Source organism: Carassius carassius, chromosome 4 (assembly GCF_963082965.1).
Source record: "Carassius carassius chromosome 4, fCarCar2.1, whole genome shotgun sequence".
Lineage (NCBI taxonomy): Eukaryota > Metazoa > Chordata > Actinopteri > Cypriniformes > Cyprinidae > Carassius > Carassius carassius.
Genome location: NC_081758.1, coordinates 25,063,904 through 25,088,437, shown reverse-complemented (window position 1 = coordinate 25,088,437; position 24,534 = coordinate 25,063,904). Strand labels below are relative to the sequence as shown.

Below are 24,534 nucleotides of genomic sequence, written 5' to 3'. Positions count from 1 at the left end.
TATGTTTACACATACGAGGAATTTGTTTTCGTGACAGAAGCTCCGCAGTACAACAGAATGACAGCGACAGAACATAAAACACATAATAAAAGAATATAAAAATACAAAAAATACAAATAAGTGGACAAGGAATGACAATATACAAATTGACAATTGTAGGCAGGTATATTACAAAAATGCAGTTATGTATGTACATGTATATTATGTGCAAAATTTAAGTGTATACCAAGTATGTGTGTTAGATAAATTAAGTGTATGTGTATATAAATATAAAGTGTAGTGTGTTCAGTGTGTACCAGCTGTTCATAAGATGGATTGCCTGAGGGAAGAAACTGTTCCTGTGTCTGGTCGTTCTGGTGCTCAGTGCTCTGTAGCGTCGACCAGATGGCAACAGTTCAAAGAGGGAGTGTGCTGGATGTGAGGAGTCCAGAGTGATTTTAACAGCCCTTTTGCTCACTCTGGATAAGTACAGTTCTTGAATAGATGGGAGAGTTGAACCGATGATTCGCTCAGCACTCCGGACTACCCTCTGTAGTCTTCTGAGGTCCGATTTAGAAGCTGAGCTGAACCAGACAGTTACTGAAGTGCAGAGGATGGATTTGATGATGGTGGAGTAGAACTGTTTCAGCAGATCCTGTGGCAGGTTAAACTTCCTCAGCTGGCGAAGGAAGTACAACCTCTGCTGGGCCTTTTTCACAATGGAGTCAATGTGAATGTCCCACTTCAGGTCCTGAGAGATAGTGGTGCCCAGGAACCTGAATGACTCCACTGCAGTCACAGTGCTGTTCATGATGGTGAGTGCAGGGGGGTTTCTCCTGAAAGAAGCTCCAGCGATCTGTTGAAGATCTTTGTGAAGATGGGGGCCAGCTGGTCAGCACAGGATTTCAGACAGGCTGGTGTAACACAATCTGGGCCTGGTGCTTTTTTCCTTTTCTGCTTCCGGAAGACCTGGCGCACCGCATCCTGGCTGATCTGTATTGCAGATGTGGGGGAGAGGGGGGATGCAGGAGGTGTGAATGGTGAGAGTGCTTGATTGGAGAGGTGTTCAGGATGGGTTGCAGGAGCTGTTAATGGTGTGAACGGTTGTTTGGAGAGGCATTCAGGGTTGGTTGCAGGAGTTGTTATTGGTGTGAACGGTTGTGTGGAGAGGTGTTCAGGGCAGGTGATGGGTGTTCTTTCAAACCTGCAGTAAAACTCGTTCAGATCGTCTGCCAGTCGTTGATTTTCCACAGTGCTGGGGGGTGGTGTCTTGTAATTGGTGATCTTCTTTAGACTTTTCCACACTGATGCTGAGTCGTTTGAAGTGAACTGAGTCCTTATTTTTTCAGAATAATTCCTCTTTGCCACTCTGATCTCCTTTTCCAGTGTGTATTTAGCCTGTTTATACAAGACATTGTCCCCCTTCCTGTAAGCATCTTCTTTGGCCTGACGGAGCTGTCTGAGTTTTGCAGTGAACCACGGTTTGTCATTGTTGTAATTTAGTTGAGTCTTGGTAGGAATACACATATCCTCACAGAAACTGATATATGATGTTACGGTCTCTGTGAGTTCGTCCAGATCGGTGGCAGCAGCTTCAAAAACACTCCAATCAGTGAGGTCAAAACAAGATTGTAAATCCTGCTCTGCTTCATTAGTCCATCTTTTTACAGTCCTTAATATAGGTTTAGCTGATTTTAGTTTCTGCCTGTAGGTCGGTATAAGATGAACCAGAAGGTGATCAGAACGTCCCAAAGCTGCTCGTGGAACAGAGTGATATGCATCCTTTGTTGTGGTGTAACAGTGATCCAATATATTACTGTCTCTGGTGGGACATGTAACATGCTGTCTGTATTTTGGCAGTTCACGGGAGAGATTGGCTTTATTAAAGTCCCCGAGAATGATTAAAACAGAGTCCGGGTGTTGTTGTTCTATCTCTGTGGTGTGCTCAGCGAGTTTCTGTAAAGCCAGACTTACTTGCGCTTTCGGAGGGATGTAAACACTAACCAGAATGAGCGAGTGAAACTCCCGCGGCGAATAGAATGGCTTGCAGTTGATAAACTGCGTTTCTAGATCTGGACAGCACATCTTCTTTAACACAATTACATCTGTACACCACAGGTTGAGATTAAGCCTTGCCACTTGCCAATTTAACCATTCAAAAAACTTTAAAGCATTCAAACACAAGACACGGAAAAGCTGAACTGAGTAGCTGGTTACTCGCGCTGTGCTCGGTGCGCACGCGGAGAGAGAGCCGCGTCTCACAGACGGTAACGCTGAACTGAGCTCTCCTTCGTGGAATTGCTAATGCAACCTTTTCACACCACAGACTGAACACAATTAATCATTGATTGGTAATTGGCCAAAAAAGTATTGACTGTTGTCTGAAGTTTTGTTTGATTGTAATCCATTACATATCTTTCTATCAAAGTTATCTGATATTATCAAGATGAATTTGTTCTGACAGTTTAACTCTTGAGTTCTTGTAATATTTTATTACCATTTTCTAAACTATAGCAAATAAACTGATAATGTGAGAAATGTTGAAGGTGTCTGAATAAATATTGGTTTGACTGTATGTTTAATTTTTACAGTGCTATTTTACATTTAATTATTCGGTTTCTGTACCTGGACACTCACAAACTTAAAAACTTATTTAAAAAAATATAAATATAAAATAAATAAACAGAACAAACATACAAATTAAACTCTTTCAAACAGGGCCCCCTGGTACAACCTGCACCGGGGCCCCGCTGACCCCAGCTATGGCGCTGCTTACAGTACAAACCTTGTCAGTGAACTATGAGGGCAAAAAAACTAAACAGAAACAAAATAATCATTCATTAATCGTAATCGAGGTAAAATGTTCAATTAATCGAGGTTTTGACTTTAGGCCATAATCGTCCAGCCCTAACCTGAATGCAGATCAGTCAGATTTTTCTTTTAAGATCACGCCTCAGTAGGCTTCACGCTCATGAATATAATCTTTTTTTTTTTTGTTGTTGAAATTATGGCTCTCTGTTCATTAGTGAGCCAGGGTTCTGGCAGGTCTTTTGTTTCTTATGTATCTTAATCTAAAACATTCTGTGGCCTCTTCCTAATTATGCCTTCTAATGCTGAGAGCATTTAAAATATCAATTAAAGATGAAAAACAGGATGACGGATGAAAACAAGGCTGTGAGAAATAGAATTGGTCTTTACAATGGTATACACTGTATAATGATCCCAGTTCACATGTCTTTTCAAATCTGTTTTAAAAGTTTTTGTTTTACTGAAAGACAAGTCATTTGGAAGGATCTATCATCAGCTGAACGAATGATACAGTATGTTGTTAAACGCTACAATGCTTTGAACACACTGTACTTTTATCACTCGCAGCCTCCTTTTTATTCCTGTCAAGAATGAAATCTGACTAACAACTACTGTACAAACAGGGTTTTGTATTGCATCCTTCTGTTTTTTAGCATCTCTCAGCATGAGTGCTGCCTTTAAGGATGCTGTTACGAGTTAAAAGCAGAACTTTGGATTCATTATAATAACAGGCTGCCAAAATGATTATCAGCTGATATTAGCAATAATTCCATTTTTAATAATAACAATGTTAAATGTAACCTTTAGCAAATCGCTAAATGATTAACCATTTTTCATACAGCACAATATGGTGATGTATATGAATGCTTAATTTTAGTTCTTAGTGTTTTTTTATTTATATTTGTTTTTATTTTTCAGGAATTTTTATATTATCAATTTATCAGTTATATAATATTAATGTTGTTTTTTAAATAGCTAATCAAACTAATTTCTTGCGTTTCTCTAAAACAAATAACTGCGCACTGATAAAAAATGTAAAAGCCGAATGCAGCAGCACTTCCGTTCACTTGTCTCATTTAAGCATCCTGACAAACACCTGTCATCGGCTTGGCTTCCTCTGAAAGAGTTGTGTATTTTCCTGCTGCTTCTCACAGACTAAGCTGGCAGTGCCCTGAGTCTGACCCACGCCGGCTGTGACAGAAACAGAGATGTGCTGAATTAATGATACGCCAGTTCCCAAGACATTCCCGCTGTCCACGTTGTAGGTCCTGTATTGGATTTTATTTAAAACAATATACAGTACAGACCAAAAGTTTGGACACACCTTCTCATTCAAAGAGTTTTCTTTATTTTCATGACTATGAAAATTGTAGATTCACACTGAAGGCATCAAAACTATGAATTAACACATGTGGAATTATAGATGGAATTATATACATAACAAAAAAGTGTGAAACAACTGAAAATATGTCATAATCTTCAAAGTAGCCACCCTTTTGCTTTGATTACTGCTTTGCACACTCTTGGTGAGCTTCAAGAGGTAGTCACCTGAAATGGTCTTCCAACAGTCTTGAAGGAGTTCCCCGAGAGATGCTTAGCACTTGTTGGCCCTTTTGCCTTCAGTCTGCGGTCCAGCTCATCCCAAACCATCTCGATTGGGTTCAGGTCCGGTGACTGTGGAGGCCATGTCATCTGGCGCAGCACCCCATCACTCTCCTTCTTGGTCAAATAGCCCTTGATGCCTTCAGTGTGAATCTACAATTTTCATAGTCATGAAAATAAAGAAAACTCTTTGAATGAGAAGGTATGTCCAAACTTTTGGTCTGTACTGTATATCAAAGCGAACTTGGATTCATTCATCCTCTGGACATCTGAATAAAAATAACTTTAAAAGAATATGTGATGTAAAAAAAAGCAAGATTTTGATCCAGCGACTGATGACAGAATAACTGCTCTGATTCTGTATAGGTCAGTGCTTAGGCATTCTGTGATCTCTGTTGTGTTGATGTCCAGTTTCAGCATCACAGTCAGCACTTTCCCAGTTTTATCTCTGTATCATCCCCTGACGCTCCATTAAAAGCTCAGTAGTCATTGCTGGGTTTTTGTTTGGTCTCTTTGCAGCTTTTGAAAATAGGCCAATGTGTAATAACCGTATGGCAATAAACATTGATTTATTGGGAAAATAAATGAGGACATTTGTTGTCACTTGCATTTTAAGGCTAAATTGCCGCATAAACAAATAGATCGGTCAGGCTTCCCTAAACCCCCCAACCCCAAGCCACTGCATTTCAAAAGAGAAAAATGACTTTTTTTATACTGTTTATATGCTTAAATGCGTTTAAGTGGTCTGGGTGCTCTATTTTTGTTATCGGTTCATTAGTGTCTGGAGTTCACCTTGTGAATTTGATTAACACTGATTGGATATTTCCTTCAAACAAGGGGCCTTTATTCACCCCCAAGAGCCATGTGAGGGATGTTTCATTACAGATGCACACACTTTATTTCACGTCTTCTGAACTGTTGACAACAAACACCCGCTTACCTCATTGAAAGTCTTTGAAGAGCAAGGACAATTTTTAATATAACTCTGATTGGATTATTCTGAAAGAAGAAAGTCACATACACATAGGATGCTTCGAGGGTGAGTAGAAGATGGACACATTTTCATTCTCCGGTGAACCAACCCTTTAAGAAGTGTTTGGCTGTGTGTAAGGAAGAAAAATTGCTGGTGTTTCTTGAACTCATGTGATAAGGACACTCATAACCAAGACATTTTGAGAGGAAGAGACACAAATAACTTCTTGTTCTCAGATAAACAAAAGAAATGGCAGCTTTTAAATTCACACTGACACTTCGTGTCATGCTGTATTGCATACTGTAGAAATGCCTAAAATGATTTAAATGTGACTTTGTTTTGCAGCAGGTTGATTTGTTTTTCTTTTGTTCTTGTGGTGTGAGCTGAGTTCTTTCTGGCAATCTTACTGCACTACTGTCATTAGTTGGACCTGCAGCTCAGAGGGGAAGGAGGTTGAAACAAAAGCTGGAAACGGGACACCTCAGCATTGTTGACACGCTCACACACACACACACACACACACACACACACACACACACACACACACACACACACACACACACACACACACACACACACACAAACAAACAATACACAGGTGTACACACACCACACTCACATTCTGTCTCTCTGTTCCATTTTAGAGCAAGGTGTAGTTTTTGGGGTGGACCTCTGTCACCCTGAAAGAAAATTTAGATTCTAAGTGTTTGCATCGTCTGTTTTGACTTCCTGGACTTTAAAGCGAAGTCAAACCTCTTTTTAGTTCACACTCACACTGGTGTTTTAGGATGCCAAACAGTTTGAATGTAATAATAATAATAGTAATAATAGCCTAATTGTCATTTTATCAGTGCCTTGCCTCCCATAACACTCAAGTACACCTTAACACAGCATAATTGAACAATACTTAATGCATACAAGAAATATGTATATCAATTTTATATATGTTGATGTAAGTGTATGCAAATGTTTATTTGTTATAAGTGTTTTGTCAATGCACATACTGACAACTCAAACTGAGTTTCAAGATTTTCTCATTTTGTGCATGTTCATTACCACATGCAAACACTTTTTGTCTGCATTGTGTAAGGGTTAAAGTTGTTTGTGTGATTAATCTTCCTTCCTTTTTTCCCCCTCTTTATCCCTTTTACTGACCACTGGATTGTTACATTTGCTCTCTGTAGGTTTTAATAACCCCATTATAAAGTTAAATGAAGTAATTAATTGTGGTGCTTCCTGTGTGCCCTCAGCCTCTCTGTTCCCCATTGAGATCTCTGCTGTGAGGAGAGACCATGAGTTTCTGGATCACGACTCTCTCAAGGCATTATGCAGGTGAGAAACCATTGCGGTTTCACTTAAATATTAATTACAGTGCTTTAAAAATATTCCATCCATAATAATGTGTTTATGACATACGTTTAATAATATGAATCACATGTCATGAGGGGGTATCCGTCATTTTTATTATCCATCTCTCATCACCCTGGCGATGGGTCGTTTGTGTCAGCAGGCCTTGCTTTATTGTTCTGTATATTTCCTTTTTATTCTCAGCTTTATTCTTTCTTTTCACATCTCAATGTGGAATAAGTGATTAAGTGACCAGTCACACCTGCAGAAGTCACATTGGAGCGAATGGCCTTTTCTAAAAGATAAGGAATAAACAAAGAGGGGGAAATTATATTTCCCAGGGTGCAACTGTTGTCACTTGGTCCTAAGGTGATAGAAGAAGAGAGAGATGGAGATTGAATACCATTTGTCCCACAGTGGCTAGTTACACACACTATGCTTGGCTGCTAGCTACTGATAAAAAATATCAGGGTGGTTTGAAGAATTGAGAACTGAAACATACACACACACACACACACACACACACACACACACAGCTGAATCTGAAATACTAGAACTCTAAAGTATATATGCATCGCATGTCCATAGTTATCTATATTTAAAGCTGTAATGAAAATTAAGCTATATCTGTGTGCCTCCTATGGCTGGATTGTTGCCAAAATTTTGGATTCAATGCTAGTGACAATACTAAACTGATATCCTAAACTAAAAAACAGCCTCAGGCGCTTGATGAAAGAAACGAGGACTCTTAATTGATTAATTCAATTTCCATAATTCTAATTAATTTGAATGTAAAATGTAATATATGACAACACCATCAAATGACAGCTGCAGAAACTTGTTACGTGTATGAGTGTGGGAAAAGATGTTAAATTTAGTAGATACCTTTGTCCAAAGCGGCTTGCATTCAGCAGACAAGCACACCATCAAAAATCAAATCCAATGATGCACACAGCTAACAAAATTTTGTGAATATTTGCACATTGCTAACCTATTGATAATGCTCTTTATTCTTATTGTCGTCTTTATTATTATTATTCACCGAGTAATTCGTTTAATATATTATTAATATATTATATATTAATATATTATATATGAACTCTCACACTCTTTTGTCATCTTTCTTAAATGCCACAGTGAACACACTCTCCTCTTGTGTGTTTGTTTTCTAGGATTAGTTTTGGTCCATCATGCAGAAAAAGCATTATGTCCAAAAGAAATCCTGTGGCCACTGGTGCCAAACACTATGGTGTGACTAGGCCTATGCGTGTAACTACTGTGAGCATTAGTGCAAATTGACTCCATCAGTCAAAATGGATGGTCATTTATGCTTGTACTTGTTCATATTGGCTGGTCTGGACTATATTTCTCTGCCTCTCACAGTGTTTGTACTTCAACGATTTTCACAGATAAATCATGAGGTGACATTCATATATGCGATAATAATGCATCTTTTTACATATACACCTAGACAGGCACATAGAGAGGGCCAAATGCTCATGAACGCTATATTTGTGAAGTTTTGTATTTTCACAAATTTGAACCACTGTGCCAACCCGCCCCACTAACCAAGAATTATACAAGCAAATATCATGTGAATTAAAATCCTACAGCACTCAAATATGCTTCTCCTTGTGTCTATGTGTGTGTTAAGGAGGCTAACGACCCTGAACAAATGTGCTGCGATGAGCTTAGAGGTTCATTTCCAGTGTAAACAGGTAAACACGCATACCATCCGCTTCCAATTCAATTATGTGATCTGATAGTCTGCTGACAATTGCTCTTTGCTCGTCTCTTTTCATTAGTTTTGACTTCCGCTAGATAGTATCTTTTAAACTTAATTTTAACTCCCTTATGCCCTTGTGTTTTTGCTATTTTTGGTAGAGTGAATTCTGATACACTCGGTTTGCCAATTTTCTTCTTAATACTTTCAAAAATGGAGAAAGCTTTTCATTATCTAAGTGTGCATGTTTATGTGCTACTGTCAGCAGAGTGAGGACTCGGACGAGGATGACTCATGTGCCCTAAGCTCCCGCTGGGCATTTCAGCGTGAGAGTAAAACTTGGTCCCGTCTCTGCACTCTCTCACCGTCCCCTGTACCCCCTGGAAACCTGGCCTCAACCTTCCGACCCTCAGGCAGTAGTGACAGCGTGTTGAGTGACATTAGTCTCCTAGAAGTCACCTCGCTGACCTCCGACCTCAGTGCTAGCAGTTTGAGCCTAGACAGTGCACGGGAAACTACTTCTCCAGAGGTTGCAGCTTTTAGTGACATCACAGTGGGTGAAGGTGCATCGTTAGTTTGCGTCTCAACAGGCCAAGATGAAAAGGACGACACCGGATCCTCTTCTTCTTTGCCGTCCGTAAGAGAGAAGCCGAAGCGTCGATCTAGATCTTTTTTAAGGAGGAAGGAATCAGTAAAGAAGCGGGATTGCGAGAGAGAGACCATTCCTAAGAGCATTTCAAAGGTAACTCAACACCAGCCAGACTACCAGTTAACCAGTCAAATCAACCGTCAGAGGAAAGAGGATCGTTTGGTCCACCTGCCCTTTGACCACAAGCCTGGAACTTTCCCCAAGTCTCTCTCAATTGAAAGTCTCTATCCGCTCTCTGTTTCTCAAAGTCCTGACCATATTGACTGGGCAGGAGATGATGGAGACCTGTCTTTGGATGGAAGTGATAGTCGCAGTGTGTCGCAATATTTTCTCTCAGGTTTTGGGAGGAGGAGGAACTCTCTGAGCTCAATTGGAAGCATTTATGACAATGTCCCAGAGACACCAGGCAGTCCATGTGACATCTTTGACCCTGGAAAAGAGAAAGTTTTCAAGCATCTAGATGACATTCTACAGCATGTACATGGGCTACAGCAAAACATTGATGAATGGTCGCGCTCGCTCGGCATTCAAACACAAGACCAATCAAATGTGGAGACAGAATCCACAGCGGACACAACTTTGCCCAGCAGTCTGAACTATGATGAGCAATCAATGTCTGATGTCGGGACAACAGTGAGCGATTATGATAGTCCAGGAAACTCCGTCAATGAAGGAGAAGGAGGAATGAGAGAGAGGAGGGACTCGGGGGTGGGGGCATCACTCACAAGACCCAGCAGGTGAGTAAAACTGATGGTTAAATTAATGTAAGAATCATTTAGGAAATTCTAGCTTGTCCACATTTGTGAGTGCAGTTAGCACTTATCCAGACAAGGAGTTTTTTTTTTTTTTTACTTATTAAAAACATAATTCCACTTCTATGAAATCTCATCACTGATGAAGATTACAGGACCTATTATAGAACCCTGGGGTAAGCCAAATCTGTTGACTGGAAAACCACATTTTCTCTGAGGATTTTTATCTTCGTGGCAATAAAAGATATCTAAAAATTCTTAAAATAAGCTTTATTTACTACTTTATAAAGCAAAATTGTGCAATATAATAACTGTATATATCTATTTTTGTAATTACAGTTATCCTATTGGCAGTTTTTTTTAACAATAAACCTCACTAAATGTTATGCTTGAGACAAGAAAAAATATGTGCCAGTTTGACAAGACCCATAAACATGTCCATTCTGAAAATAAGACTTAATAACTTATGCATTTTTTTTCTTTTCTTTTTTTTATGATTTTTAGTTTTTAAGATACATTACAAAACATTTATTTAATTATTATTTTTTTAAAGTGCATAACAAAAAAAAAAAAGGGAAAGGAAAGAAAAGCATTGAGTACAATTCGCATAAATTGCAATGAGAGGCAGAGCAGGTCCAGAACATATGGATGAGTGTCTGAATCAGATTGACACTGGTCACACTCAATGCCATTACAGGGTTTCATGCATGCTAAACCTGCTCTTAGAGTGACACACTGACTGGAGTCCGTATCAGAAGAGGGAAGGAGGCAGGCACATTACTATTTTAAGCAAATTTACTTTTTCTTAAAATCAGACTTAATCAAGAACATAATTACAGTTTGTGGTATCATTCACCAGAGGTATTTTGTCTTGTACATTCTATTTCAGGAAGTTTACATGCGTCTCTTACATCCAAGAGAGTGAATGCGCCTGCCTTTATATCCATCTGTCCATGATTTCGTTGTTGTTTTTCCTCACTCTTCCCTTTCTTCCACCCATTTCTCTATCCTCAGAAAGTTGCGCTGGCACAGTTTCCAGAACTCTCATCGTCCGAGCTTGACCTCAGCATCTTTAGAAATCAACAGGCAGTCAGCTGCCCAACTCAACCTGCTGCAGAAATTCAGCCTTTTACGACTGACCGCCATCCTGGAGAAACACACAGACACCAGCAAACACGGCTGGAATTGGTGAGAAAGCACAATGCCATACATTGTCACACACTTTCTAAATAATCCACAAGATGGTACCTCAAGGCATGTTCCTCTCCCCAAAAAATGAGACAGATTTTTGTACTGTGCACACATTGATGCACTAGACACATTCTCTGACTCAAAAGGTCAGTTGTGGCATTAATGCTCTATGTCTGACACAGGAAATCTCATTTCTGCCAAAGGTGTTTTTTAATGACACAGTCAGTTGAGTAAAATCAGCTCTAACAGATGTGGTAAATGACAGCATCTTTCAGTCTCTCTATCTGTTCCACTGCTGGCTTTTTATTGCTTATGAAAATGTAATTCCATCCACCTCTGCCAACAGATCTAAAATTACAGTTCTGTTTATGTGCACACATGCAGATATACATGCACACACTCTTCCGTTCTCCAGTCATTTTCTATTTGGCATTGTTTAAACGGAGTGTAAATTGGTTTATAACTTTTGCATTTGTCCATTTGAAACTTCAGCTGCCGAAAACGACTTCTGATGATGAGAAGCTTATAGGTCTATCAGACACTGTCATGGCTCGCAGATCTAAAGATGATTCATTTCATTCTGCACCAGTGACTGAGGAGGCATCATCTTTCCTCTTTCGTCCACACCCTTTTCGTTAAAGTCTGTGTCATAGACCGCAAACAGATCCAATTTTCACAGGGTTTATACATACATACTGCAATTCCATTTGCTCTTGCTCACTCACTACAGCCTGCTGCAGTGATTTTGAATTTATCTTGCAATGATATGACCTTGCAGGATTTTTTTCTGGGTTATCCATATATTGGATTCTTGTTCTGTGTGCTTTTTAAACCTCCTTTCCTCATTTATACATGAATATATTACATAGCCGTATATTTGTCTATGTAAACATAAAACTTAGTCAGTAAATAATTAAATAAATAATTGGATGCTTCCAAAGTTTTGTGCTGGAGATTCAAATCAAATATAATGAATCTTTTATTTCTCTGTCATTGGTCAGGGTGGTCCCAAAGTTTATGAAGCGTTCCAAAGTTCCAGATTACAAAGATAAACACGTGTTCGGAGTTCCGCCAAGCGTAAACGTTCAGCGAACTGGTCAGCCTCTGCCTCAGAGCATCCAGCAGGCGATGAGATACCTACGCAGCCAGTGTCTAGAGAAGGTGTGTATGGAAGCAAAGGCACTCACACAGCCACACAAACACACTCCCCCCACCCTTCTGCGTCTTATCTCTAATTCTTCTCTGCAGGTGGGAATATTCCGGAAATCAGGGGTTAAATCCCGAATCCAGGCCCTCAGGCAGCTCAATGAGAATTCCCCCGATCATGTGACCTACCAGGGCCAATCAGCTTATGATGTGGCTGACCTGATTAAACAGTACTTTAGGGATCTGCCTGAACCCGTGCTCACCTCCAAACTTACAGACACTTTTCTGCATGCGTACCAGTGTAAGTGACACACACACAGCCTCACATTTTCTTTTAATGGTTGCAAGTAAATTTTTTTATGTGCCAAACTCATCATTGCTTCAATCAGCTCTACAGCTCACTCCCTGGTGTGTATGTGTGTGTGTAGTCGTTCCAGCGGAGCAGCGTTTACAGGCCGTGCAAGCAGCTGTGATTCTGCTGCCAGATGAGAACAGAGAGGTTCTACAGACATTGCTCTATTTCCTCAGTGACATTGCATCTGCACAGGAAAACCAAATGACTGCGGAGAGTCTGGCAGTCTGTCTCGCACCCTCCATACTGCACCTGAATGCCTCCAAGAAAGATGGCGCTTCACCAAGGTGTGTGAGAGTCAGCTTTTGCCTTCATTGCGGGACCAGCCAAGGTCCCTATGAGAAAAGTGACCTAACATAATAAAGAGGCAATGGAAAAGCCTGGATGTAACAGAATGGAATAAGAAATGACTTGCTCAATTTTCCAAAACAACTAATAGTCTATTGAGAACATCCTGATCCATCATGAAATGAAATTCATCTGTGTTCTTGTCAGTTTTTCTCTACTTTGGTCACTGTTTATGTTGGGTTTTGTTACAGGCTTATGAGCAGGAAGGGAGGAGCCAAGCCAGACCACAAGGACCTGACTGAGAACATGGCTGCCACACACTGTCTTAGTCACATGATCACTGAATGCAAGAAACTATTCCAGGTAACCACTTTTAAATTGTTGATGTTTGAGTTCTGATTTTGTCATTTAGCATGTCTTGTCCACATTAGCAGTGGCAGGATCCATCTGTGGAACGGGGAGCAGCTCATTTTTGCACTGATCAGCTTTCTGTCACTCTTTCTTTCTGCAGATCCCGCATGAAATGATGCTTCAGTCTAGGAATTCTTATGTGGCTGCTGACGCTCAGCCGCTGCCTCTGCATGGGCTCGGGGTGAATGCCCTCGGCGAGCCCGTGGATTACCGGGTATACCTAGAAGACAACATTCAGTGTCTTCTCAGAGAGGCATCTGAGCGCAGTAAAGGCTGGCACCATGCCCACGGCCCCGACAACACTGAGCTGACTTATAAAAAGGTAGAGATACTCACAGAAGCACTACTGCACTTTAGATGCAGTTTAGCTTTATGCCTCACGCACACACACATAGTGAACTGTGACATACATCTGAGTGAAATGCATTGGAAGAAAAATGTAGGGTGGGGACTTGGTTCTTTCTATAGGTTGTTGTTTGAAGGGAGGCATTGGAATTTAACCAGACTAAATTAGAGATTAATAATTAAAAGGTCAAAACAAATATAAGGTTGAACATGCATAGAAGATTCTTGCAGAATAAGATCAATAACATGGTGTTTAAAAATATATTTTCATTTCATGCCAACTTTAAGATCATCGTAAACTTTGGAATGCTCATTTAAAACATTGGCATACTTTAGAGGGAAACAGTGCAACACATTTGCAGCAGTGAATCACAGTGGATTTTAAAAGTAATTTTATATATATATAAATATAAAGAAAGCTATATAAGAAAGCTTTTTTTTTTTATATATATGTTGCATTTATGCATAAATACAGCCCTGCAGCTGTTTGGCGAGTCAATATTGTGGCAGCTCTTGCACTGTGAAGAAAAAAGGAGAACTCTCAGCCACTCTGTGAAAGAGGAATAGAAAGAAATGAAGCTAGGATGGACATGAGCACATTTCCAAGTCACTAAATATCCATCAGAGTGTGGTTAAATCAATTTAGACATTATTAAGAAATAGAAAGGAGCATGGCACAGCTGTAAATCTTCATACAGCAGGCTGTCCTCAACAAAGTGACTATACATAAAGGTTACAGGTTTCAGTGACTGGGACTGGAGAGTCTGGATGAAACCGTTTCAAGCGTCCTTCATCAGTTACAGCTTCAGAGTGGCCCTGGAAGAGGAGAAAGTCACTGCTAAAATGTCATGTGACCAGGGCAGGGCTTGGGGTTATGTTTGGGACCCGTACCTAAAATACAAATACTTCCTTATCTAAAACATTATTATGGAGAGAAACAAAATACACAAAAAATGTAATATGCTTTCAGGTTCATATACTGTATACAATTAATATGCAACTTGTCCAACCTTATTAAAAATGTAAATGTAGATGTAATATTAAATAGTCACTATAATACAATAAACAGGATGTGATCTCTCAGTTAAGAGATCCTAACCCTGAAAAAAAAGAAAGAGATGTATTATTATGAATTTTCCAAAGCTTTGTGGGGTTTTCAAGACTGTACGAATGTTTTGATGACATTTCTTCTCCACTTTGTGTGATAGTAGCGAGACGGGACGAAGCCCCTGTAAGAGATTAGGGGATTCTGTAGTCTTTGGACTGGAGAGAGCGCAAAAAACTTCAGATTAATTAACTGAACACTTATAATACAAAATCATCCTCTGTAAAGAAATGAGGCGTGAACATGTGAGAATTTATCATTATCTTTCTAAATGAGCGCTCTTTTGGGCTTGCTTGGGGCCCCCAAAACTCTAAACATGCCACTGGGTTCAGAAATCACTTAATGGGTTTTGGCTGTTCTTCTAGACATTCAGAATTTATCCGGGATATCTGGTTCATTAATAAAACACATCCGTATGGGACGTGATGTTAATATGCTTTCCTAAGAGTTCGCTCTGAATGTTATTTACAGTTCTGTTATACAGTTTTAGGGCAGATTATAGCAACAATTTTGCAGAACCACTTTGCAGAATAAAACTTTGCAGCACAGCAAAAGCAAATAAAATGTTAAAATACATTAAAATTACATAATACATGAAAACACTTTAAAACTCAGCTATTTTTTATCTTCTTGCTGATGCCAATCCATTCGGATAATTCCAGTGTTTATGATCTCTTGAGAAAGATTCCCAGTCCTGCCCACTGATTCATAACAAATTATGTCAAAATAACAAGAAAAGAGGTTTATGTGTGAAATGTACTGATTTATCAAATTTCAGTCATGCTAGGCATTTTCAGTAGAGACCCAAACAAGTTCACTGAAGATTGTTTATTATTTTTAGAAACATGTAAAGACTTATTTATTATTTATAATTTATAAAATATATAATTGAAATTCCATCTGTTTATTTTGTAAAGTATTGAAAATTGATTTGAATTTTGAGTCGTATTGTTAGAATAGTTTTTTTGTTTTTCTCCTGTTTGTCCGACCAGGCCAGTTACTATCAGTCAAGGAGACTAATGCATGCCTGCCCACAGTAGACAGATGTACTCTACTTGTCTCTTGTCACTTACACTCAGGGGAAGGAGATTTAATGCTTGTGGCAGTAGCAGTCTACTGTCTCTCCTTAGATTTAACCTGAAAATATCAGACGCTCAAGCACCAATGAGAACTGTTGGCACAAACCGGGGCTTAAACCATCTGCCATCAGCTCACCTGCTGAAATGGTCTCTCTTCGATTCAGTCTGAGGATCATTTCTATAGAGTTCATTGTGGTGGTCCACTGTGAGACATAAACAGATATGCTCTTCTGATCAGCTCATAGTTTTCTAGTATTTCCAAAAAATACAGAACCACTTCCAGAACTTTCAAAGTCATCTGCATTATCGTGTGCTATAATTCATTATTGTAGTTTTGGCATGACCCTTAACATTTAATGCAATTTTGTGTGCAGGTAGGAGACGGGCACCCGATGCGTTTATGGCGTGTTTCGGTGGAGATGGAGGCTCCGCCAGCTGTGGTGCTGCAGCGCGTTCTGCGAGAGCGCCACCTGTGGGATGAAGACCTTCTGCACAGTCGAGTCATTGAGACTTTGGAAAACAACACAGAGGTTTTCCACTACATCACAGACAGCATGGCTCCACATCCTCGTAGAAACTTTATAGTGCTCAGGTACATAGCTGGAAGAAACTAAATTTTTTTTTTTTTTGTGATCAGTTTGGTTTTTATTGTTCTTCATCCATAACTTGAAAGTTAGACGAGTCTACCTTCAGCATTTTACCAATTCTTGAAGCATTCACTGAATGAAAAGTGTTCTGGGCCATATCCCAGGAGGCACGGATTTGGGCTGTGCCACTGTGTGAGAGCGATTGAATCGGCAGTTTCAATTTTTTTATCACTGCAGCAAGGACTGAAGAGAGTACCGGCAGTTATGAGAGCTGTCAGTTCACTAGAATTGCTCCCAGGACATGCAGTGTTTGCTTTTTGACTGGTTATAGTGAGGTAAACAACACACAGCAGTGTTGTGTCACCGTTCGTTTCTCTAGTCTGTGGAAACACGCATCTTCAGTTCGCATGGCCGACAATCCAGAACATAATCTATTCTGGTGGAGAAAGGGGTACTAGTGGGCCCTGGCCTCCAGGTTGTGACCCACTGATCTAAATGTAGTGTTTTGTGTTGCAGACGTTGGTGTAGTGATCTTCCAAAAGGAGTGTGTGTTCTTGTGTCTTCCTCTGTGGATCATGATAACGTCCAGTTGGAGGGAGGATTACGGGCTGTGCTCTTGACATCACGCATCTTTATTGAGCCATGTGGAATGGGGCGGTCTCGGCTCACACACTACTGCAGAGCTGACCTACGGTAACACACTTTACAGATGGTTCACTACATCACTCTGGAACATTACTTCATGCTTTTTTGGGTCTCTACAATATGTCAAGCAAAAATTTGTAAAAAGGTCCGTTATTGATTTGAATCTTACATGTTTGTATCCCACAGGGGGCGCTCTCCTGATTGGTATAATAAAGTGTTCGGCCATCTGTGTGCAATGGAGGTTGCCAAAATACGCAGTTCTTTCCCTGTTCTGAGCGCACGAGGACCTGAGACTAAACTCTGAACCCAACGGGGTTAAATCTAAGACTATCGTGTATGAGAAAGAAGGAGAACTGTGAGAGCACAGGTGTGAATCCAGGGGGACCGTGGAAGTCAGAAGATGGAAAAGTACGAATAGTAGAGAAGGTTTTAAACCGCTTCGTTAATGGGTTTGGGAATTAATGAGAAAGAAGACAGTACTGTGTAGAAAAGTAGTTGGACTATGCAAAAAAAAAAAAAAAAACCCTGTTGTGGGTTTTAAAAGCCATGGATGATTAATGTGAAAAAGCTTAAGCTCACAATCATACTGTTGACGCTGCGTCTAATCTTGTATGTGTGTTTTGTTTGTGTGAGTGTTCATATCTGTTTGTGTTAAGCAGTGTGTCTGTTTCTTTGCCTTAAATTCTTTCTCATAATCCGGTGTGGGTTGTCAGACACCTCATTCATTCTCAGGGTAAATGTAAACGAGTTTTGCTTTTTTACTTGCACAGAAATGCAGAACTTGCAAAGAAAACCTGTCAATCACCAAACATGTATAATGTCATAAGACACATGGGGGGGTTTGATATGAGCTCCCTGTGTACTTTGCATTCTGTGCATCATCAGTCCAACTCGACAGACATCATAGAGACTCCAGACATATTCTCTGTTCTGCTGTTGAGCAAATGTGACGCCCTCTCCACGCATACAGTTCATGATAATCTAATGCAGGCCAAACTGAATCAGTCTGACAATTTTCTACATCAGTTATATTTGTGACCTCAATCCCTATTCTTCCTTTTCCACTAGCACCTTTTTTATTTATTTGTGTCAGCCATTTACATGTGGCAAACTTCATTTGTGAAGTTTTGATAAGGTCTGCATGGAATCCATGGGAATGATATTCAAGAGACTTCAATACAGCTTTACTTTTTTTACTTTTATATTTCTATCTCCTCTAAAGCTAAGGTAGTTTTTGTGATGCAATTAGATGATTTTTTTTCTTATTGCCATTCTTAATTGTCTTAACTGCCTCTGAGCAACTAAAAAGACACTTGTGTGTTTGTCTTTTGTCTTCTATTGTCATTAAATCTGTGCTGTTTCACCAGGGCATTATGTAATATCAGTATTTTATTTATTTAAAAGTATAAGTGCATGTATGTGGTAATTTTTTTTTTTTTTATGTTCTGCCTAATAGTGAAATGGTTCAAGTGCCACAATGTGGTTATATGTGCTTTATGTGATATACAGAACTCTGTTTCATTTTGAATGATAATTCAGTGTTAAACACAGGTGTCATTTTCTAATAATGTTGATTTTATTCCTACATTTTTAATCATATTCTCGTGTATCATGCCAACTTAGCCTAAAAAAAAGTTTCACTGTTTTTGTTTAGCTTTTAAATAAACCATGGTGTTAAGCCTAAAATAGAACTTAATTCAGCTAATCTGTGTTTTACTGTGTGCAGCAATCCATTTGGACCACATCAGTGTCCTGCTGGCACAAGGTGTTATAGGACATTTAAGGACACAGGTTTGGTTGGCAAACATGTCAGTAATTGTATTTTAGGGCAAGTGATGAATAACTCCCATTTATACAAGCTGCTTTTCTACAGTATTCATTCCAAACTGGTTTTATCGATAGAGTAATTACTTCATCTGAGTCACAGTCTGGGCTGACAGTCGGCCCTGTCGCAGTGAAAACTCCACGTGAGCTGTCATTCCTCTGTGGAGATGAAGTGCTTTTTGTTTTTTGCCTCATTAATTATTAAAGTGTCTAAAAGTGGCCAATTATGCTGTGCTGATGGCCTAGCAGGCGACAGTTCCCTTAATGTTATATGAGAGTGAAATGTTTTTGTAATTGTTTTTGTTTTTTAAAGAAAATTCAGTTTGTTAGAAATGTTTAAAGAGACATTTGAAGCTGTCAGCTGCAGAAAGCTTTTTTATATATTTTTTTATTATATTAAAATTTTAGATTGCATCTGCAGACCATTTTATCAATACAGGTTCGTAAAGTGATTTTTTTTATTATTATTATTATTAATTTTGTGAATTTGGTGCAGAAAATTATATCCCATTGAAGTTATCACTGAGCCCTAGTTTCTGTAAACCTGGCATAATAAAATGTCCCATCAGAGTTTTAGCCAATCAGATGGTACTTGGTGTTGTGCCTGTCAACTATTTGGTGCATTCACAGCATGTAGTCTGTATATGGGCTACATGGAGTTTGGGGGACTTGGGTTGTTTTTCCCTTGAGTTGAGGTGCGTATAATGACACCAACTGAACAGTCAAAAAACGGCATGGCCAGCTTGACATCTTAAAATAATTGGGTGATAAATAAAGACCAAACAGGACCAAGACCAACAACAAGAAGAATGTTTCATCGCTGGAGGGAGCTTGGAGTTCCAACGCACTTGAAAAATGATAGCGAGCTTTGTCTGCTTATCAGGTAAATAAATATAACTAAGTCATAGCGGTCTACGCTCAGTGGAAGTTGAAAAAAGCTGATGTAGCATATAACGAACACCTTTAACCAGACTATCCAGAGCCACTTTAAAAGAGTTGCGACAACTTTTTGATCTCACCGCCGCACTTACATGGTTCAATAAATCCGAGCTTTCAGCCTCCAAGGGTCTAAACAGGCCTGACAGCAGCAGCATATTTGCAACAATTTGCTGTTAAAATGGGCACCCAGTGTGCAGTGATTACTAAGTTTACTACATTTAGAGTAACATTTTGGGGAATGATGAGAGACAGTAGGTTTTAATGCGTTCATTTTGGAGGTAATGGGGATTGTGCCTATCCTACCATAGAAAATATTTACAGAATGTATGCATTGATAGTTTTCTCGTTTATATGGCCAAAAGTACTCACATCATAAAGTTATTTACATAAAACTTACAAACAAACAAATAAAACTTACATAAGCATGCACAACAAATGAATGTCAATGAGTACAAACAACTGCTCATTTTAACCCAAGAAACCAGTTTGGACCATAGTTCAGAGAAATGGTAGATGAGTTTTTCCTTTAAAGAACAGTCTTCATAGAAACTCATTCGACCTCCAAAAGAGAGCGAAAGATGGCAGTTAGCAGGCTATGAAAGTGTTCAAAAAGTTTGCCAACTGAAGAAGATGATGCAAACGCGCTCAGGACAGTTCGGACATTGCGGTGAAACAAAGGTAAAAAATAGTACTGTTCAGTTTCTTGCACAGACCGATCGTTTCATGTCTTTACACATCAGTGTATCATCACAAGCTGCAGGTTTTTATTTGGATATGTTGCAACGGTTTGAGTTAAAAATCTTTCTTTGTGTTCTACTGAAGAAACAAAGTCCCCTACATCTTAGATGCCCTGCGGGTAAACAGATAAACATCAAATTTTTATTTTTGGGTGACCTATCCCTTTAATGTTCCTAGCCTGTTTACAGCATTAGTTGAATTAAGAATAAGAAATAAGAGTAAGAATATATATATATATATATATATATATATATATATATATATATATATATATATATATATATTGTTGTGCCAAGTGTGCCATCTTTTGATTGATTAAAGGTTGTTTAAGTCTCTCTCTCTCACACACACACACACACACACACACACACACACACACACACACACACACACACACACACACAACCTCTCCTTTTCTCTTTTCAGTCTTGATTGTGCCTCATCTGTTGTATCGATTAGATGAATTGATTGTCTAGTAGCTTGGCTGGCTGAGGTGACAGAAAAAATCACTGAGGCCACATTTCAGACCTATTAGATAAGATTTCTTATAACATTCTGTTTGTTATGTCAGAATCTGAATCAATGCGAGATAGAGGGTCTTTTTTGTAACCAGATAAATGTAGCATTAGATGTTACTGATACAGCATTATAGATGGTTGCATTTAAATCAGTCTATAAGGTCATTAAGCAGATACATTGTTGGAAAGATTCCTTGTTGGTAATTTGAGGACCTGTTGAAAATTATCGGTGGTAAATAAAAAAAAAACTAGTCTCATCCTTAGATGGAACGCCCTCATTTCATGCATATAGAACAGAAATCTGATTGGATTGCATATAGGTAAGTTTAGTCCATGGAAACAAAAGTTTGCTTATAAAGTACTGGTCCAATACACTGAGCACTTCTGAGGGTGAAAAAATTACTGGATTTTCCATATTTGTGGCATTAAAATCCCGGAAAGGAATTTTCAGATTTTTTGTTTAAAGCTACTGTGTAGTACAGTAGGTAAGATAAGAAATTCCCTCACAATCTCAAGACATGCAGGGACAGGTGAATTGGAAACACTATAGGTGTGAGTGTGACTGTGTAGTTTAGACTCTGGAATGGGTTTCCAAAGTATTCCAAACCAAGATTTGTATATTTCAATTTGTTTTTGAGTTATGATTGTGAAATCAAACACACCTGCCTGAAGATGTTGATTACCCGCATTTTTCGGACTATAAAAGTCGCACCTGAGTATAAGTCGCATCACTCCAAAAATGCGTCATGCCGAGGGAAAAACATATATAAGTCGCACTGGACTATAAGTCGCATTTATTTAGAACCAAGAACCAAGAGAAAACATTACCGTCTACAGCCACGAGAGGGCGCTCTATGTCTTCAGTGTAGACTACAGGAGCACTGAGCAGCATCTCTGGCAGTATAGAGCGCCCTCTGGCGGCTGTAGACGATAATGTTTTCTCTTGGTTCATTTCTCTCGGTTCATGTCAAATTAATTTTGATAAGTCGCACCTGACTATAAGTTGCAGGACCAGCCAAACTATGAAAAAAAGTCCGGAAAATACGGAAGCTTGTTCAAGTGTGTTTGATCAGAACTGGAGCAAATCTCTGCAGGACAGTGTTAAAGAACCCTTGTCTACACGAGTGTTTATTATTATTATTATTTTATCCAATTAAAATAAAAGGGTGATGATTAACATCTATATTTTTTAACTTGAGCCAAAAAAAAAAAAAACTTGCCTTAAGGTTGATGTAAATGTTTCAATTGGCCAAATCACTAGAACATTTTGAGTTGGAGAGGTTTTTATTTTTTACAGAGTTCAGTAAAGCTGCTCTCTGGTAATGAGGTCTGTAAGTCTTTCTTAAAAGGCATTCTCTACAAGCTGATTTAGTGGTAAGATAATATATATATATATATATATGTCAGAGCAAAGGAAAAGGAGTCAGTGCTGCCAAATGAGTGCAATGAAATGTAATGAAATAATAATAATTTATTCATTGCAATTATTTGGATTTTACATTCATTTAACATATTGTAGACAACTGACAAATTACTGCAGACAAATGAAAGCCATGAGTTTAAAGAAATAATTACCTCTCACAATAATTTCATGTAATCTTAATAACAGCAATCTGGAACAAATTTGATGCCAACGTGAACACCATCATGATCTGTATTTCTTTGTATTTTTTCATGGATGAAGTGCTATGATTGGCTTTAGTCTGATCTTTGATTTTGACATCTTTTCTAAAGCCTACTCATTTTTTCCTCTCCAGTATATAGTTTTTGGTCTATCTGGACATTTTCTATCCTGACTGTATGCTACCGCCTTTTTGTTTTCCAAACACAACCGTACAAGCACACTAAGTGATGTTTTATTGACAAATTTCAGAAGGAGGACACGCAGATAATCAACCCGGCCAAATCACTAACAGTAAATGCTTAATCTATCCAACCACCACGGGAGAGAACCTATATAAATAATCATAGCAGCCTTACTTTCATTCTCTCTAGACTTTCATTATCCCTCCACCACCCCGAATCCTCACTATCGACCCGTTCCTAAGGGGGGGGGGGGGGTGGTTGGGGGTCTCCGTTCAGGCAAATGCCAAGCTCAGAGCCCTACCCTCGGACAAGGGGGGAAGTGCCCCAGGTTCGGGAAAAAATAACCAAGCTCAGAGCCCTCTCCTCAGACAGCATGCCAAATACACTTACTATTCTTCTTGCTTTATTATCTGCAAGGCGAACTCATAAAAATGCAATTAAATGAGTTGGAAGGGTTCCAACTCTCAGCCTGCCGGGTCTGTCCCGAACCGTTTCCTGCCTGCATCCTCTGACAGCCAGAGTTTGGCTTTCCCTGCCTGTACACGCAATGCTCTAGGTCTGTTTGGCAGTTTTTTAGGTCTGCATGTACGTGATTTCTTTGTTTTGTTTTTTCATATACGGCTTGGTTTTACATATTAATGGCAAATGCATATATTATTTCTGATGGTCTGCTGCTTAATGTTGCCGTGTGTGCTCTCATGACTTCAACTCTACAGGCCCTTATAAGCCTTATTAGCTTGAGCTGAGAACGAGAGCATCTTGTGTGTGTGTGTGTGTGTGTGTGTGTGTGTGTGTGGTCATGCTCCTGTTATCTATTTACTTTTTATTCCACATGGAATAGTGTGCGTATGTGTGTGCTTGTGTCAGTTTGTCTGCTGGCAGCGATATTTCAAACACAGTTTGAGTCTCTGCTGAAAGGCGCTGGTTGTGATAGTGTACAGGATGGGGTTCAGGGCGCTGTTTATGGGCAGGATAAATATCACCACCCACAGAATGATGGTACCTGGAGGAGACAGAGAGAGAAAAAAGAAAGTGCAGATTAAACCGTATTGTCCAAGAGAAGAACTGCAAAGCCATTCTAGCTGATAAGTGTTCATGTGTGCTCATGGCTGTTGAATGTCTAATCCTCCATGTGCCCGGGGCTTCAGCTCCTCAGCCATCTACTAATCAAAAATGTGCCTCTTGGCTCAGACAGGCTATTAACAGTTGTCAACAGATATTTACTTGATTTTATTAACAATATGCCACTAGACAAGATTAATTCTCCATTTTAATAACCTGAAGTGATTTATTTGTACTTCACCATACATTATACTCCATATTAATCTCTCTATTTCTCTTTTTTTAAGATACATTAGCATCTTATTAGTAGTACACTAGTATTACCTAGTACCTTCACCTTAAAGGGACAACTTTGTAACTTATATACCCCTAGAAATGTATAATGTACCTTAAGGCTACTACTCTACAGAGAAGTTGTCCCATTAAGAGTAATGCCCCAGTGGATGTATTTATATTAACTTGTCACTTCGTGTGAAGCAATTTATTTATAGTAGTTATGTAAAAAGATTTGTGCAGTGTGACAAAGTTTACAAAGCAAACAATAAATAAAATTAAATAAAATCAATATCTACCGAAGGAGAGGTCAGATCTGAATGTAAAGCTCTTGCAATACACAGGTCTCATTTCACCATGGTGTAATATTAATGAGCTGCCTCTTTAAGATC

The 24,534-nt window shown here is 39.1% G+C and overlaps 2 protein-coding genes across 2 annotated transcripts in view; one reads left to right on the top strand and one right to left on the bottom strand.

Annotated features, from left to right (window-relative positions):
- Positions 1–17,775, top strand: part of LOC132139593 (stAR-related lipid transfer protein 13-like) — a 51,472-nt gene extending 33,697 nt beyond the window's left edge. The window contains exons 3-14 of the mRNA XM_059548065.1: positions 6,613–6,694; positions 8,364–8,427; positions 8,698–9,818; positions 10,848–11,021; positions 12,026–12,185; positions 12,273–12,471; positions 12,599–12,809; positions 13,062–13,173; positions 13,322–13,543; positions 16,125–16,342; positions 16,854–17,030; positions 17,169–17,775. Of these exons, the coding sequence (XP_059404048.1) occupies positions 6,613–6,694; positions 8,364–8,427; positions 8,698–9,818; positions 10,848–11,021; positions 12,026–12,185; positions 12,273–12,471; positions 12,599–12,809; positions 13,062–13,173; positions 13,322–13,543; positions 16,125–16,342; positions 16,854–17,030; positions 17,169–17,286 (2,858 nt within the window). The 3' untranslated portion in view covers positions 17,287–17,775. The remainder of the gene's footprint in view (positions 1–6,612; positions 6,695–8,363; positions 8,428–8,697; positions 9,819–10,847; positions 11,022–12,025; positions 12,186–12,272; positions 12,472–12,598; positions 12,810–13,061; positions 13,174–13,321; positions 13,544–16,124; positions 16,343–16,853; positions 17,031–17,168) is intronic.
- Positions 17,776–23,650: 5,875 nt separating this feature from the next.
- The window catches only part of rxfp2l (relaxin family peptide receptor 2, like), a 32,531-nt gene continuing 31,647 nt past the window's right edge, over positions 23,651–24,534 (bottom strand). The window contains exon 18 of the mRNA XM_059548064.1: positions 23,651–23,810. Coding sequence (XP_059404047.1) covers positions 23,671–23,810 — 140 coding nt within the window. The 3' untranslated portion in view covers positions 23,651–23,670. The remainder of the gene's footprint in view (positions 23,811–24,534) is intronic.